The sequence below is a fragment of the Topomyia yanbarensis genome, chromosome 2 (assembly GCF_030247195.1).
Source record: "Topomyia yanbarensis strain Yona2022 chromosome 2, ASM3024719v1, whole genome shotgun sequence".
NCBI lineage: Eukaryota > Metazoa > Arthropoda > Insecta > Diptera > Culicidae > Topomyia > Topomyia yanbarensis.
In genome coordinates, this window is record NC_080671.1 from 453,674,247 (window position 1) to 453,690,415 (window position 16,169).

The 16,169-nt window shown below is 38.6% G+C and overlaps 1 protein-coding gene across 7 annotated transcripts in view; it reads right to left on the reverse strand.

The window, feature by feature from the left end:
• Positions 1–16,169, reverse strand: part of LOC131685847 (myotubularin-related protein 4) — a 96,680-nt gene that overhangs the window by 17,796 nt on the left and 62,715 nt on the right. For 4 of the 7 annotated variants that reach the window (XM_058969840.1, XM_058969841.1, XM_058969842.1 and 1 more), the window contains 6 exons: positions 10,567–10,690; positions 10,303–10,492; positions 9,421–10,221; positions 8,975–9,356; positions 8,505–8,905; positions 7,891–8,435 (listed from right to left, as the gene is read on the reverse strand). In XM_058969840.1, the coding sequence (XP_058825823.1) occupies positions 7,891–8,435; positions 8,505–8,905; positions 8,975–9,356; positions 9,421–10,221; positions 10,303–10,492; positions 10,567–10,687 (2,440 nt within the window). In that variant the 5' untranslated portion in view covers positions 10,688–10,690. Of the gene's footprint in view, positions 1–7,890; positions 8,436–8,504; positions 8,906–8,974; positions 9,357–9,420; positions 10,222–10,302; positions 10,493–10,566; positions 10,691–12,329; positions 12,622–16,169 lie in introns of those variants that run through there. The other 3 variants (XM_058969839.1, XM_058969838.1, XM_058969844.1) reach the window with 2 other exon arrangements.

Consider the following 16,169-nt stretch of genomic DNA (forward strand, 5'->3'; position numbering starts at 1 on the left):
TATACTCAAATTGGTTCTATGTCGTTGTGCGCCTGCGATTTTGTATGAGAAATTGGGTGTTTTTTGATTTGAAGCGGTGTATCTCGGCATAAGCTAAAACTGTATTACGAGAAAAATAATGCTTTTACTATTTAAATAAAAAACGCATTTTTGGCAGATATGTTTTCTGAATTCCTTGAGCGATTTCCTTCAAAGAACATCTAGCGGATGATTCTACAGTGAATAGTACCGGAGATATAATCAAAAGAATATCAAGGTGTTTGACAATTTGTCAAAAAGGGAACCAAGGGGTTTTTCCTTCGACACAAAAATCTGGATCTTTTTATATTGATCCTAGGTGAACAATTCCCCAAGGAATTATTGAAATTCATGAAGGTCGATTGTGCGTGCCTTGATAATTTCGCGTGGAATGACTAATCTGCTGAATATTTGCTTATAGTATCATTCGTAGGTGTATGTTTGAAGCAGAGGTGGGTAAGAAAACCAACCGGTACGTATATTCAATGGTATGGTGCTCAAAGTCTCAACACGTGTAAACGAGTGATCCACATCGTGTGCGGTTTTGATTTCGTTCACACGGTAAACGAAATCACAACCACGACCGAGTGTCGGTTTTAAAAACCAAACCGAGTCACTCAGAACCGTTTACATGTGTGCACAAGTTTCAACTCGTGTTAATGTATTCTAAACAGTGGTATCGGTTCGGTTTTAGAAAACCGAACCTGGTTTTTTCTGTACGCGGTACTACGGTAGAAAGAAGAGGCAGTAAATTCATGTGCAGTGCTGCCGAATAAACAACTGCACAACTGAATTGAATAAGGTTAGTTGTTGAGAGTCGATGAGGCAATATGTTAGGCTCTGGGCGATTGTTAACGTTTCACAATTGATGTTCGTTACCATATTAAAAACCAAGATGAAGGACACGAAATTCAAAATGGCTATCTTTCTTGGCGAATAATCGTATGAAACCGAGAAATGTAGATATGTTTGATTCGGGAAAGCCGTTGATGTTAATGTAAAAATGTTGAAATTGAAATTAATGACGTCAAAGAAATCAATAAAAACAATAACATCAATAAAATCAATGAAATCAATGCGATCAATGCAATCAATGTAATCAATGTAATCAATCAAATCAATCAAATCAATGAAATTAATGCAATCAATGCAATCAATGAAAACTATGAAATCAATCAAATCAATGAAAACTATGAAATCAATCAAATTGAAAACAATCAATCAAATCAATCAAATCAATCAAATCAACCAAATCAATCAAATCAATCAAATCAATCAAATCAATCAAATCAATCAAATCAATCAAATCAATCAAATCAATCAAATCAATCAAATCAATCAAATCAATCAAATCAATCAAATCAATCAAATCAATCAAATCAATCAAATCAATCAAATCAATCAAATCAATCAAATCAATCAAATCAATCAAATCAATCAAATCAATCAAAATAATTAAATCAATCAAATCAATCAAATCAATCAAATCAATCAAATCAATCAAATCAATCAAATCAATCAAATCAATCAAATCAATTAAATCAATCAAATCAATCAAATCAATCAAATCAATCAAATCAATCTAATCAATCTAATCAATCTAATCAATCAAATCAAGCGTAGATACAAAATATTAATGCTTGTAAACATGCTATAAAAATTAATACCAATCAGTACTTTCTTTTGGCCAAATGGCCTTATTTTTTGTTTGACAACCAAGGATTGCTTCGGATTAGCTTCGCAACTTTTTGAGAACAAATCAAAACTGCAACTGCTCTACCATAACTCAATCTTCTCACCCACCAAAATATCCAACTAACCCCCTGCCGTTCAGTAGGCGCAAACCCAGTGGGATCTGCCCGTTCTTTGAAAGTACCTACAGAAGCATGTTGTCAGATGTCTTAGTGATAAAAACATTCGATATAAGGATCGTGTGTGCCAATAAAACAGAAAAGCGATATAAACTCATCATCCTAGGTATAGGCAAAAACATTTTGACAGAAGACGTGGCTGTAACTTCTGTAGATATCTTTAAACATTTTTTGAAAGCTTCAATAAATCAATAACAAAAATATAATGTATCGTATCTAAATGTTATTGAAAGAAGAGAAAAAGCAACAATTCTCGCGGTATCATATAGTAATTCAAATAAGATATAAAACCCTTTTCAAATGACCACCTTTTTCAAATGACATCCATATTGATGGTGGTTCTCACTATTTGTGGTAACCGGAAGTCACCATCTTGGATTTCAAAATGGCGGTAATGGCCAATTTTCGGTGTCTGCTCACCATATCCTTTCAAATGACACACATATTGATGGTTGTGTGGTAACTAGAATTCGCCATCTTGGATTTCAAAATGGCGGTAAATGTCTATTATTGGTGTCTGCTGACCATATCCTTTCAAATATCTATGTTGGCGGTGGTTCTCACTGTTTTGTGGTAACCGGAAGTCGCCATCTTGGATTTCAAAATGGCGCTAATGGTTAATTTTCGGTGCCTGCTGACCATATTTTTTAAAATGACACCCATATTGATGGTGGTTCTCACTATTTTGTGGTGACCGGAAGTCGCCATCTTGGATGTCAAAATGGCGGCAATCGTAAGTTTTCGGTGTCTGCTGATCATATCCTTTCAAATGACACCCATATTGATGGTGGTTCTCACTATTTTGTGGTAACCGGAAGTCGCCATTTTGGATTTCAAAATGGCGCTAATGGTCAATTTTCGGTGTCTGCTGACCATATCCTTTCAAATGACACCCATATTGATGGTGGTTCTCACTATTTTGTGATAACCGGAAGTCGCCATCTTGGATTTCAAGATGGCGCTAACGATCAATTTTCGGTGTCTGCTGACCATATCCTTTCAAATGATACCCATATTGATGGTGTTTCTCGCTATTTTGTGGGAACCGGAAGTCGCCATCTTGGATTTCAAAATGGTGGCAATCGTAAGTTTTCGGTGTCTACTGACCATATCCTTTCAAATGACACCCATGTTGATGGTATTTCTCACTATTTTGTGATAACCGGAAGTCGCCATCTTGGATTTCAAAATGGCGGTAATGGTCAATTTTCGGCGTCTGCTGACCATATCCTTTCAAATGACACCCATATTGATTGTGGTTCTCACTATTTTGTGGGAACCGGAAGTCGCTATTTTGGATTTCAAAATGGCGGTAACGGTCAATTTTCGGTGTCTGCTGACCAATACGGATCCAAAATCTTACGATTTCTGTTCACAAGTCCGAATAAGAAATATTCTGAACGCCTGTTATGAACCTATGTATTATTTTCATACCGCAAAAATGGGTTAATATTCTATACCATTCTTGCTCTGAAAATTTTGTCGAACAATTTTTGCGCTAAATGATATTTGACCCGCTTTTGCCTTAAGTTTTGATAAATATACCATTTCGGATCTAAAAGAATATTTTAACCCACTTTTACGTGATATTATATCTAAAATAAATTTGCACTAAATTTCTAATAAAAAAGCTGGCAGCACTAGCATAGCCGATAAACATCAACCCGAATACACAACCGCAACACAGCCGAAGTTTGGTTTCGCTATTCTCGTGTTTCGTTCCATACTCGTGCACCGGTAAACGAAAATCAAAACCAAACCACGGTACTGTGTAAACGAAACTCGGTTTGGTTTTCGTGTCTCGTTGAAACACAACCAAGAAACAACAAAAGACCGCACACGATGTAAAGGAAACAAAAAATCGTGTGGAAATTTGGTTTACCGCACCGGTACTAAACCGGTTTTTTCCCACCTCTGGTTTGAAGGGAACGGAACTCTGCTTTTCATAGCCGGAGCGAAAAGCAGAGTTCTGGGAATCAAACGCTTCGAGTAGCCCAGAAAACGCCTTGTTATTTTTTATCTAAATATTCTAGCAAGAGCCCAAACAAGACTTTGTTCTCTCATTTCAGGATAATGGGTCTCATTCTCACAGTCACGTCATTAAGAAAGAAATTTTCTTCTAATCGCTAGGTGACGTGACTGTGAGAATAGGGCCCAATATTTGTTGAAATGAATTTGAATGTATTACATTTATTATGAATTTTAAAATTGTTTTATCACCGATCTTCTCAACAACTGGCTATCCACAGGGCATCAACACATTTCCGCAAATGTAATTCCTTGATTTTCTAGACCTTCTAATAAATTTTCAGAAAAGAAATGGAACGCTTTTATATTGTAAATTGATTGAGTTTACAAATGTATTGCATTTTTGGTAAAAGCACCGTATCTTCCATAATTTTACTTTTGTAAGCATCGCAGCAATTACCAATACCTCAAATCCGAACAAGATTGCGGCATCTCAATGTATGTTCGAAGACTAACTAAACCTTTAGATAAGGTGTTAGTTACTGACGAGATGAATTCGAAACACACAAAATATACCTTTAGGAACCGTTCATAAACCACGTAGACCGAAATTGCCAGAACCCCCCCCCCCCCCCCGTCCCCCCTATGAGTTTACGTTGTTTATAAACAGCCCCTTAGATAAAAACATGCTTTCAAGGTCACATTACCTGAATGGAGTGAAACCAGAACCAATATCCATTCTTACAATCATCTCCGTGGTGCTGATGGATGGATTTCTGAGTCGATTTCATTATTTAAGTAAGTAACATTGCAACATTTACAATTTTATTCGAAGTCTCAGTGAAGAAGGTCGTAACCACTGTTGATGGTTACGTGCTATTAAATTGTTTGTGGCGACCTAAATAAGTAGTTTTCAAACGAGAAAATTGGCAGATGGGATGGAACGATCCAAAGGAATTTTCTCATAAGCAGTCTGAGGTTGATTGGTCATAGGATCGTGGTAATCATAGTTTGTAATATGCCAAAGATTAAATAATTGAATTCATATTGGTAGGAGCATTTCCATAAACAATTTCTTGGGTCACGTATTCAGCTTCGCAACCATTATTCAGATTGAATTCGCTATTAACCCCTTCATGCCCATGTTGTGTGTAAACAACAACATTTTTAAACAGCTATAATTTTTGGTTTAGGCAAGAACATCATTGTTTTGTAATATTATTGAGAACTGATAAAACATATCAATTTAACTGTGTCCGTCTTCGTTTTCTACGCAGTTTTCGTGTTTTCTTGAGCCCACCGTTTTCAAGGAAAAATTGTTTTGAAACCCTATACGCACGAGAAAAAAGTTGGGCATGAACATGGGTTTATACGAAATCATTAGTACTTTCATTGAAACTCTAAAATAGGGATTATAATTTGAAAAAAAAAATGTTTGAATGGCAGATAAGCACTTGTATCTTCCACCAAGTCGCCGTTTGAAATGAGATTTTGTGCTTTCCAAAACGCATTTACACGTACGAGCTGTTAATATGCACAGCCAGCAATGCGCAGAGTAATAAAGCAATCGACAATATCGTCTAGATCTGATGTGGGATAAGGCAAAGTTATACCCAACTAACAATTGAGGATTCATAGCACGCTACAAATGCAACCTAAGTTTTATGAGAGGCTATAAAACTACGATAAAAGCTCAATTGTAACTAGAGTATTTATCTGATGACCTGTTCTGTTGGTTAATTGGTCTAGATGATTTCGGACCTTTAAACAGTTCCATCATACACGAAATTCTGCACTGCTAGCGTTTGATTGTTTGGCCGAGAAAGAAAACATTATTGTGATTAACAAGCTGCAATACGTGATACTAATACCTTCTTTAGTTGAGCATACAATACCAAATCGGAGGCGTTATCAGACCACATTATGTACATATCAAGGCGAGATTTCGAGGCGTCAGTTTTATAACCAGATGAAACATGCGGAAACCTTAAACAGTATCCCCATGAAAAATCCATTCACTGTATCCATCCCAACAAACAGTTTTGAACATCATCAGCTAAATTATCAATGATTACCTAATCAGTATCTTTGTTCCAGTAGCAGAATATAGCTTTGCTATTCAATGTGAGCGGAATTGCGCTGAGAATTAACTGAGCGCTGGGAAATATCTCGATAGCTAGTGTATGAGAAGAGCGTTCCCGACACCAAAGATTTGTAAAAAACTGCTACAACTGAGGCTCGCCGATACAACGAATTTTACTGTAATATAGCATAACTTAACGAGTGTTCTTTTTAGAAACATTATAATCCAATTTTTTTATGATTTGCAATGAGCTTTGGAGCAGTATGTTGCTTATGTTCCAATATAGGGAATCGTTATTTATTGGCCGTAAGAATATTTTACATCAATATGCTTGTATTCCTAACACTATCCAACAAAATTTGTGTTTCAACGTTATAAATATAGAAAGACTCGCGGCTCAGTAAAGCTAAGCATGGAAAGTTTGTGAAATAAAATATTGCAAAACACATCAAGTCTCTACGTAGGCCTTACCGTCAGGAGAATCATAAGACCGCTGAAATATCTATCTGGATTGCATTTGTTTCGATTATAAAGGTTTTAACCTTAGGGTCATGCGTTTCTATTTTCGGGTATTCGGGGATCGAACCAGTATGAGTTACCTACAATGTAATTGATTTACCAACCACGCAATACCCGCCCACTATCTGGTTTCCACATAATCGATATTTATGTTATTGTTGGAAGTTATAGATAGAGTGATTAAATTTAGATATTCTCTAGCAGAAAACCTTTCGTGGGGAGCAAAAAAGTTTGGTTTACAGCTTTACTTTATAAAACATAAATCAAAATTGATTTAAAGTTCTTCATTGTAGTGAATGTAGATTCCCTTAAAAGATTTTCCTAGATTTTCCCAGATCAAATTAAATATCCTGAAATTCCCGGATTTCCAAGATTTTTTTCCACACTATATCCAATTATTAAAAAAAACTGAAATTTAAATTTATCTAAGCGTTTGTAATTTGGAGTCGTCTTTCAATCATCAATGAAACTGGTCAACCTTTCATGCTGAACAACGGGATAAATTTATTCAACATTTCCAACTAAAAACATGTAAATACTTTATTTCATTTCTAATACGTCAGGTAAACAAAATTCACAGCCGATTGAAAACCACTGATTTGAAAGTTTCATTAGATATCATCATATTTCGTAAACTCAAACATATAAAATAAAACCTATATAAAAATGACTTAATGAGTCGCTTTGGAAGTAATTTGCAATAGAATGTTCAAGTGACACAGAATCCGTTGTGCGAAATTGACAACTGGATGCAACTCCAAATTTCAATTGGCTTGTACTACGAGAAAAGCTAATGATGATTGTTTGATAGGATATTTTCTTTCAGTGCAGTTTTGTTTTCTATGCGATAAAGTTTTTATTTATCTTTCTAATTACAATTGATATGCTTTCGTTATAAAGTTGTCAAAATAATTGAATTGAATAATAATTCTTGATTGAATCAGTAAATGCAGTGAGTAGTTACCATTGTATGACAATGATCCTACGGTTAGAAGGCTATAATATCTCCTTCCATAACGCGTGTAATAAGCGAACGTAACACAAGCTGAAATCCTTCCCACCCTTCCACGTTCAATTGATAACCAGCATGATGGGACAGAAATAGACAATAATCGAGCAATTTGTACGTTTTTTCTCACAAGAAATATACCCGACAGAGTGCTCTTATCAACCTAAACTATCACACTCATTGGTGCGAGTGCCGGGTCAAAGAGTCATCGCCATGTTTTACTTTGCTGGCTGTGTGCTCAGAACAGAGCACAGAGCTTGCTTAGCCGGAAGAACCTCTTCCCCGTGCATGAGCGACTCTGAGACGCCAGAAATTGGACGCTCATACCAGACAACTGATAGCCCGTTCCACAACCACCACCATCGCCTAGATGTGCCGTCGAAGAAAGTGCTTGATATATTTTAAAATGCTGTCTAAATTACCGCTCAAGTCTACACTCTCCATCATATCAGTCGAACCGAGACCGATCACGTCGGTAGCGGGAATTGGTTTGGCGACCCGAACTGCGTTGCGTCGTCCATCGGCCACATCATCAAGATAGCTCTCGATTTTGACAATCCGTGATGTGTTCTCGTCGATCTCGTCCACCAGATGATGCCTTTGGATCGCCGGGGGTGGTGTGCTCGACTGAGGAACGACAGTCGCGGTTGGCTGTTCAGGAACAATTGGCTTAAAATTGTAACTATCACTATTTCCATTAATAAAAAGACTAGACGCAATAATTTCGCTGGCGATCGACGAACACTGGTCGATCGGACCCCGTTTCGTGTTTTTGATGTTTTGTTCCAGTTCCTCGTCGGACTGGTTCAGCTCCTGAGTTAGACTTTGCAGCTTCTGGGTAGTGTGCTGGATCATCGCAAGCGAGCTAGTGTGGTGGTCTATCAGATCGGGTGATATTTCCCGATCCGACGACAGGTTCGAATCGATCGAGTTCTCCGCGGATAGGTTTAGCGATCCGGCAAGAATACTGTGGAAAGTGAAAAAAAAAATTATTATGGTCACTGAAAGTGTTAATCGATGTGAATTATGATCGTACCTAGAATCGACGGTCATGTTAGGGTCGCTCGATCTCCTGGTTAATCCACCTGCGTTCACTCCGGTCATAAGATCTCCGTAGGAACGGGTTTTTGTCATTGAGCCACCAAGTTCCTGCCCGCCAACACCGTCACCATTCACAGGATAGTCCGCCGAGCTTTGGTTCCCACCCCAACTGCCCAGGTAAACTTCAGTCCACAGTCTCAAATCTCGCACACTGTGTGCAGGCCAGAGAACTCGTTCCCTGTTCGGCACATACAGGTGATTCTTGTACATTGGCCCAGAGATGAAGGGCCAAACGGAGAAGGTTCGATCAGGAACGCTGTTCTCCAGCCGTTCTTTCACCGTGTTGCACAAGAAAGATCCGAACAAGCAAGAGTGAGAATGCTGGGCCAGTTTGATCTGAAAAAGGAATTGAAAAAAAAAATGTAGGCATTTTTCTTTGTGGTGAGTTCCGTCGAAAAGACTTACCAGGTAACCCATGTCGAACTCAAAACTACATGGAAATTGTTGGTGGATTTGATGAACACAATCTAACCACTGTAGGAATACCGGGCAACGTTCGTTGGTTTCGTCGGAGCCTGGCCCATGCCCACAACGATCGGCAAATTTGTGTCCAAAACTTAGCCATTCTCGCTCCACCAGAACCCGGAAACCTTCGATCGTACGGTAGTATGGATCCAGGCAAAGCTGAGCAGTTGCTACGATCTGAGGAGTGCGGTCCCATCCGTCGGAACAGTGTACTAGTACGGGACGCCCACTTCGTTCGATTGCATGACATACGACCATTGAAGCGGCCAGCAGTCCTGACATGTGTTGAAGCCACATTGTACGCTCCAGAAGACTTAACCAACTGTAAATTCGGTATGGGTTAGTGGCGATAGGAAAGGTTTAAAACAATGTGAAAGCAAACTTACTTTGGTATATCGGACTGCGAAGAGCAGAGCTGTCGCAGAGCATGGAAACTTTTACGAATTACGTGAATATTTCCAAGGCTCATGAACTGAATCTCCGCACTTGGGTAGTACTCGGGGCATTCACAGCCGCCTCCTCGGGCACGGTTCGTTACTGCCGAAGTATATGATCGTGCATCGACAATCAGGATCTTTTTGGGTTCATCCATGTCCACCTCTTCGTGGCTTCCCTCGGGACTAGGTGGACTGCTTTCGCTGGATGCCGTTGAGTTGTGTCGCGTTCGCGAACCCTGAGTACCACGATCGAACGCACAAGCATCGGAGAGAGCTTTCAGCAGTTGTTCATCTTTGGAGTTTCTCCAGCCAAGCCAACCGACCTCCGGCTGGCTGCAACGGGCGATCACCGCTCCGGTTCGCTCGTGTCTCCAAACAACGGCTGGGATTCGTCGCGAACTTCGGAAACTGGCTACATTCTGCAGTGTGTCGTCCGATATGCACGCCGGTACTAGCAACAGTCTAGGATATGAAGGACACAGTTTGAACTCTGCGTTGACATGACTAATTCGCCAAGCGCCCTGCAGATCAAACTGCAACCGGTCGACCTCTTTCCGGAAATCATCGTCGTAGTTTCCGACACGTTGCAACCGACCGTACCATTCGTTATCCTGGTTGAGCGTCGGCGATTCCGAGGCCCACGCGTGGAATGGAAAGGCGAACAGTGATTCGAGCGTCTCGGGGACACCGATCGAGAGCGATATCCGTCGCTGCCATTCGGAGCACTGTTCCGATGTTAGGAAGGAGCATCTAGATAGTTCGAGTTGGTAGTATAGGGAAAGTATGGAATGCTTACAATATTGAACGGAGATTTGACAAAAAAAAACTTACTTTACTGTGCTGGCATCCTTGCAGTTGACGATCAGATGAAACAGGTCGCGAACCTGTGTGGACTCTATTAACCCTAGTGGAACGGAAGTCTCCGCTCCGGTTGAGTTTTTAAGCAGGAACAATCGGTAGTTGGACAGTGCTAGTACACCGTCGTCGGTTTGACCGAGATATTTGACAGATTCACCGGCCACTGGTTTTTGTCAATTGTGTAAAATTTTAGGAATACATTTGTGGGAAAATATGGGGCAAAAGTAAAGTACTTACATTCGGCGAAGCGTACGGATAATTTATCTTCTTCCTTCTCGAGCACTGGCTTCGGAAAGAGCTCAGCCGCCTTCACCATGCACATCGACGATTGTGGTGATCCATCGCCAGAACCTTCCATGTTCTAAAGATAGAAAGAGATAATAAGAAAAATTGATTAGATTGGTTAACCGCAGGGCACATGCACTCATATAAAAAGTCACGCATCGAGAAGTAGCTTGATAAGGACCTCCCATCAACAGCCGTATTGGAGCTGCAAGGGCCCATTGCATACGTCAATGCATCAGAAACACCGGTTCTTACGCACGACCAACAGCTGTTACTTCGTGGTTTCAATAAACAATCCAGACGCTTTACTATCAGTAATCAGTCTACGAACCCTTGTTCCCCTTGGCTGATCACGTATAGCCTGTGATTAGTCAATATGTATACTAGTCGGCGCCGTCCAGATGTGGAATACTGTATGGAAAGTTTTAACGTTGCTAAACCAGCGATAGACAATGTTGCGCAAAGATTGTTTAGATTTTATAACGTCAAGGTGTCAAAGGGTCGCGGATCTGGTTTTTATAACGTTTAACAACGCTTTTCTGTTTAACAAGATTGTTATTGTTCGAATGTCGGGTTGTTTAAATTTTCGCGAGATTAACCGGTTCATCTGATCGTCTTATCGATTGGTGACTTTTTGCTTACACACTGAACAGTAGTAGGTTTTGCAATCCATCGAACATTGTAGTTTATACTGTAATTATTAGCTCGGAATGGAAACTTTTTAGTGTTTCACATAGCAGAAATATTCAGATGCTTCAAACGGGACTTCTTCGTGAAGTTGTAAGCCAATTTCGATAAAACATCAAATGATCTATACCGGATATAGCCGCAAATAAGAAAAAACAATACTAATAATAGTAACCCACTCAAAGCAGTTATAAACAACTTGACATTAATATAGCTTGAGTTAATAAATGTGTATCAGGCTCTAAAAATGTTTGAAAGGCTAACAAAGCCATTTGGCTAAAAATTATTGAAATTTATCTTTTAAAACAGTTATCTAATCGAGCGGATTATTTTATAAAGATTAGACTTGCAGGAAAAAAACACAAGCCTATATTTGGGACAATGAAGGATTGTCATTTGTAGAAATGACAAACTGTAATTTTTAAACTATTCAAATACGATTTTTTTTTATAAATTTTTGATTAATCTTTCTACGACCTCTAACTAAATGCCACAGAGGGCGTAGAGCTATTAACACATTTGAGATTCTTGCCTAAATTTTCATCGAGCAGAAACCCATGCACCCGGTCACGTTCTCGTTTTCAGTTGAAATGCAACAACGCACACATTGAAATGCACCAACGAATGGGCAAATATATCGATAGCGAATGCTATCTAATTAAAATGTGATTCCATCAATAAAAATTGAACGATTTGGGTTTTTTTAGATCCAAGTATTGAAATTTGCTGATAACGTCTTACAATCTTTTATTTTATAATTATCCTTAACCACCTAGCTTGAACTGCTACTATGTCAGCTTTTCAAAGTTGAAACCATTAAAATTTCTCGCTTAAGATTTTTTTTTGCTTTTTGCACGTTTTAAAACTACAATTAAAAAAAAATTGTAGTCACCAGAACGTAGTTTCAAAAGCAAATTGTGTTCTATCTGAGTTCAGTTCATTGCACTTTTAACAAGGTCGCGCTCTCCCAGGTAGTATACCCATCTGCGAAGTGCGTTTTATCTAACTAGTAAACCTTTCATATTTACTTTCTTTCCGTTGGCTTTAGAACGATCCACCGCTCCATCGCTGCGGTGGTTAGCACTGGAAAATAGCAGGAAACGGAGCCCCATCTGAGTTCTCTACAAGCTTCGGGATAAACTTTCAATTACAAAAATCTCACTACTGCAAAGCACTTAGTCTTTCATCACTTTCCACACAAACGAAAGTCACTGAACTTATTACTTTGATTCTTGATTCAAGAAAATTACTCGCTGATTATCAGCAATCTACCAGTTGAACAGGCACCGCGATGTGATTCCTTCGCTGGTTGTATCACATTTGAACGGAGCGGGCCGATGCGTCCTGTACTAATAGTTTGCCCGGCTAGTACCCGTAGCCAAAATGGTAAACAATAATTCGTTCCTTTCCTGAGTGTACGTGCGTACGTACACAGCTATTTACGAGTGAGCGAAGACAACGTGACGTTCTTCTCGTGTATATTTCCATCCATCCAGCTAGCTTATCAAACAGGGTGTCACAATATTGTGAGTACGCTCAGTTTTCTTATTCAGTTCTTGAGTCCAAAATTCGAGTAAATAATTATAAGGACCGGAAATCCATCTGTAAGAATAGACTCGGAATCATTTCCCTCCAAACAAAGTTGTTTAAATTTAAGCCAGCAAACATTGTGACGTTAAAAATCACCGCCCCTAAGGTTTACTGGAATTTCATGTCAGGTTTTGTCTCTTTATTAGCAATAGAATGGAAAAAACAGAAAGCGTTCATGCATTACGAATTCATAATAAATTTTTAGCTCTCGGATACCCGTTCGTTCCCAGATTCTGGAAACTCCCTGTACGGGGTGAGCCCCCTTTGCCAGTGTAGGTAGGTAAACAAACATTAAGCCGGCTCAATTGCATAGAGAATGGAATAAGCAGTAAAGTTACGGGTAGAATCCGAGCGAAAATGAGACATCATCATTAAAGAAAATGATAAGCCGTACTTGGCAGAGTAGCACAATAATATCTGTGCGGAAATCGGAAACATCCAGATCAAGCAGGTAGGTGTAAACTTTACAAAGTGACCAATTCACACGTTTCTCACTAGCGACGGCATGTTTGCGTTTGTATCATCGGAGATTTGCATTTGAGCGAATTTTTTTACCAATGCGTAAGCAATACAATCTCAACAGTTTAGTTTGTTGATTAACATTTAATGTATATACTCTCGGTTTCATGTATCCCGAATTTTATCAACTTATTCACGCAGAAAAAAGGTTTGTAGGTTCCATAAAAATGTGGATTAAATTCAATAAATAAAATAATTGGTCGGGAGACAATAATATTTATTTATTGAATTCAATAAAATTTATTTATTGTTTCAATAAAAATAAGTTATTGTTAGTTTTTTAATAAATATTTTATTGAAATTAAAACAAAATTACTGAAATTAAAAAATGTTTTTATTGAAAGCACAAATTTATTGTTATTGCAATAAAGAAATATTTTCAGACCAATAAGTTTGTTGCTTATAATAATAAACCATAAATTTAAAGGATTCAATAACACATATTTTTAGTTTAAATATGCTTAATTTTTCTGCGCGTAGTAATCACAAAATATTGCAAACTTCTTCGGAAACCTAGGGCACCATTACGCATCCAAGTTGATACTACTTTTTCGTAAAAGCTTTATATACAAGCCTTTCGTTTAGATGCACTATGCTTTATTTCTCCTTAGTAGATAAAAATTTTGGCAAAAATCTTTTTTCTCGCTAACGAGAAAACTCTTTAAAACACATTTGCGCCTTTATGGCACAAAACCTACAACTAAATTAGTTGTGGAGTTTGCGTTTCGACTTCGTCTCATTAGAATCCGACACTAACTTAGTGACACTTCTTGCGGGACATCACGCTTGATTAGGAGTTTGGTCAGGAACATAATTAATGTCTCCGTTTTTGGAGCTAGCTTAGTCCTGTCACTAAGTTAGTGACGGATTCTGATGAGAAGAAATCTAAATGCAAATTCCATAGCTAAATCTTTCGTTTAGAAATGCGAAAAATCACCCCTGATTTTGAAAAGCCCTATTACCATTTAGTTATCGGTCCGTTCCATAACTCTTCGCATGCCTGTGTCATTGGCAAAATTTATTGTTAGGAATCAAATAAATTCTCTCAGCAATAGCAGTTAGCCAAGGTCTCTAGCTTTCCATAGATAACATATGTGTGCTTAAATATTGATTTGGTCAAATGTTATAGCTGCAATAGGAATTAGGGCCCACAACCGGTTAATTCCCCTTACTACTTTTTGTGGAACCACAGATTCCAACATAGAAATTAACAGCACCTCGACAGGGATGCCAATAGTTTTATTTTTCAAATCAATTGGATGATTGAAAAATTGAAAAACTTGTAACTTTTTGTCGGAATAGATTAGCGCCGGCATGACGCAAATCCCTTAAAACTAAAACACACTTTGTGTTTCAATCGAACGACTGATCAAACGTGATGTCCCGTCCGAGCCGGTGCTAATCTATTCCGACAAAAAGTTAATGTCGGTTTCTGATGAGGCGAAGCCGAAACGCAACTGTGTAAGAAATAAGGATTTGTACCCTCAAGTGCAAAGACTGGTTTTACCAACAAATTTTCACCCGAGTGAGAAATTTTGGTGTTTACCAAATTTTCCTCCTTAGGGTGAAACATAGCATGGTGAAAAAACTCGTTCCTTAAATGGACTAAATTCGAGTCACTGTTAATTCTAGGCGTCTGAGAAAAAGACAACCCGCGCTGATATTTTTGTTTACCCACCTGTCATCTTTCAAAATTGGTGAGTTGTTTTCGGTTAATCAAGATGAAAGAGAATAAACAAAACTATCTCCGGGAACATGTGTTCGAGATGTTTGGCCAGCACTCCTAATCAGAGGTGATCAAACATTTTTCGCTTGAGAGGAAAGCACATCACACAACAGTTTCTTTAAATATCAAAATTTTTTAAGCGACTTAGTGTTATGTGACAATTAACCCTCTTAAGACAGATGTCTTTCGTTTAATTCCATTATAATATTAATGAAAAACGGTTGCTTTTCACCATCAAACAGATACTAGTATTTCGACTATGACGTATACTGCCGTGATCCGCATAACAGTCCCATTTGCTATGGGTTTCCTATGCAGGTGGGACTGTTATGCGTATCACGGCAGTATAGTCTTCTTCAATGCTCATCAGACTGATATGAACACTGAAGAAGACTATACGTCGTAGTCGAAATACTAGCAACTGTTTTTTTAATTATAGTTATAGTGAAATTAAACGGAAGACATTTGTCTCAGTAGAGTACATTGTCCATCAAATAGTTGATAACAGGAGGAAACCTGACTAAAAAGTGTTTTAAGTAAAGGGCGAACACGAAATTATTGCGACACATTCAACAGGGCATAACTTTTTTACCATTGGGTAAAAATCAACCAAATTTTGCACAGTTTCTCATTGATGTGTATTGTTTACATGCTGTCAAACTCGAAGTCGTGTTTTTCGATTCAACTAAAATGGAGGTGAACCAACGCGAGTCGAGAGAACAAATTCTTTCCAACCACCTGGAATTTCCTGACCTGTCGAACCGGCAGTTGGGAAAAATGTTGAACATTCACCATTCAACCGTCTCCAGAGTGTTGAAGCGGTTCCAGGAGCGGTTGACGTTGGACCACGGCAAAGGAGCTACATACAAGGTACAGAAGCCGCGATAAGCTGCAACAATCGACGGCTAAAACTCGGGCACGGAAGGTCTACGAGAAGATGCTAACAAAATATGGCTGCTGTGTGATGGACGACGAAACGTATATAAAAGCCGATTTTAAGCAAATTCCGGGGTTGGAGTTTTTCATCGGCAAG